Source organism: Triticum aestivum, chromosome 5D, assembly GCF_018294505.1.
Source record: "Triticum aestivum cultivar Chinese Spring chromosome 5D, IWGSC CS RefSeq v2.1, whole genome shotgun sequence".
In the NCBI taxonomy this organism is placed as follows: domain Eukaryota; kingdom Viridiplantae; phylum Streptophyta; class Magnoliopsida; order Poales; family Poaceae; genus Triticum; species Triticum aestivum.
Genome location: NC_057808.1, coordinates 395,729,049 through 395,730,392, shown reverse-complemented (window position 1 = coordinate 395,730,392; position 1,344 = coordinate 395,729,049). Strand labels below are relative to the sequence as shown.

Sequence of the window (1,344 nt, the reverse complement as noted above, 5' to 3'; positions counted from 1 at the left end):
TGCGCATCTCATATCAGACAAAGAGCCAACGCTGCATAACATTTCCGAACTTCTGCCAAAACTGAACACAACATGTACCAAGGAAAATCAACACTTATAGATTCATATCACACTAACAGCCAACACTGCATAACAGTTCTGAACTTCTGCCGGAACTGAACACAACAAATACCAAGGAAAATCAAAGCTTCTGAATTAATATCAGACTAACAGCCAGTCAACACCGCATAACAATTCTAAACTTCTGTCAAACTGAACAAAACATACGCTGAAGGAAACAATCAGCAAACAAGATGAAAAGTGTAACAACCTGAGGTTCTGTCAACAGGATTTCCTCTGACGCAAGTGCTCACTCCTCTTCCATGCTTCGGAGCCATCGCTTGAACTGTATCGGTGCCTCGTGCACCAACATCACGCGGGCGAGGTACGTTCTTCTCAGACCCGAGGTTATCAGAGGCTCCCTCTTGGAGCACCTTGAGCCCATGGCCACTACCCACATGGATCATGCTCCTGTCGGGAGAGGCGTGGTGGTGGTGCTGCTGCTGGCCACGGAGCTGCTGCATGAAGGACACCTCCATGGAGCTGATGTACATGTTGTGGGTCTCGTTGGTCCATCCGGCCGACACCAGCTCCCCAACCTGATCACCCTGCTGAAGAAGAAGTTAGAAACCAGTTTCAGTTTTACAGGCGCAAAATCACATCAGACAACTATCCGACAGTAATACTGGACATCCAGATGTCAAATGGTTATTACATACAGCACACACCATCTGTTTGCTTGGCTTTGTACTAGTTTTCTAGCCGAATCATATGCTATCCATGGTGATTTGCAAGCTAATCAATCGAAGATGCTTCTGCAAGCAAATCGAAATAACAGCCGTTCGTGGATGGGTTAGAATAGATTATTACCTTGGCAACAGTGCCGGATGGGCGTTGAATCGTGGATACGTCCCCCATCGGATCGAACAGATGGACGAAACCCAAGTTCCCTCCTCTGCCCAAGAACTCCCGCCGGACGGCGCTGGAGGTCAATCAAACAGAAGCAGGGGATATGTTGCGTCAATTTTCTCAGGGGGGAACGCAGATCCTAGTCGTCCTCCTCCTCGTCCTCGTCATCATTGTCATCCATGGAGGTTGCCTACCAGTACAAATCCAACCCAAAAAAGGCGATCAGACAAGGAAGTAGAGAGAGGATCGGGGCCGGGGAAGGGGAAGGGGAAGTAGAGACAAGGAAGTCGGTGTCGCGCTCGGCGTACTTGCCGGCCTTGAGGTAGCGCGCGATGCGGCCGACAGGGAACTGGAGCCCGGCCTTGGATGACCGCGACACCGACTTGTTCGCCTTCG

General features: G+C 50.1%; 1 protein-coding gene across 1 annotated transcript; it reads right to left on the bottom strand.

The window, feature by feature from the left end:
• Nucleotides 1-281: 281 nt before the first annotated feature.
• On the bottom strand, nt 282-957 carry LOC123120721 (uncharacterized). Its single transcript, XM_044540710.1, has 2 exons — nt 910-957; nt 282-650 (listed from the first exon to the last, which is right to left on the bottom strand). Exons 1-2 carry the CDS (start codon nt 955-957, stop codon nt 282-284), a joined length of 417 nt encoding a protein of 138 aa, XP_044396645.1.
• Nucleotides 958-1,344: the final 387 nt, after the last annotated feature.

What these genes read in the sequence shown, in the direction of transcription:
- LOC123120721 (XM_044540710.1), bottom strand. Translation starts at nt 957, where the DNA reads ATGGGGGACGTATCCACGATTCAACGCCCATCCGGCACTGTTGCCAAG. An exon ending in CATCCGGCACTGTTGCCAAG is followed by an intron (nt 651 to 909) that starts GTAATAATCTAT and finishes CTTCTTCTTCAG; the next exon opens with CAGGGTGATCAGGTTGGGGA.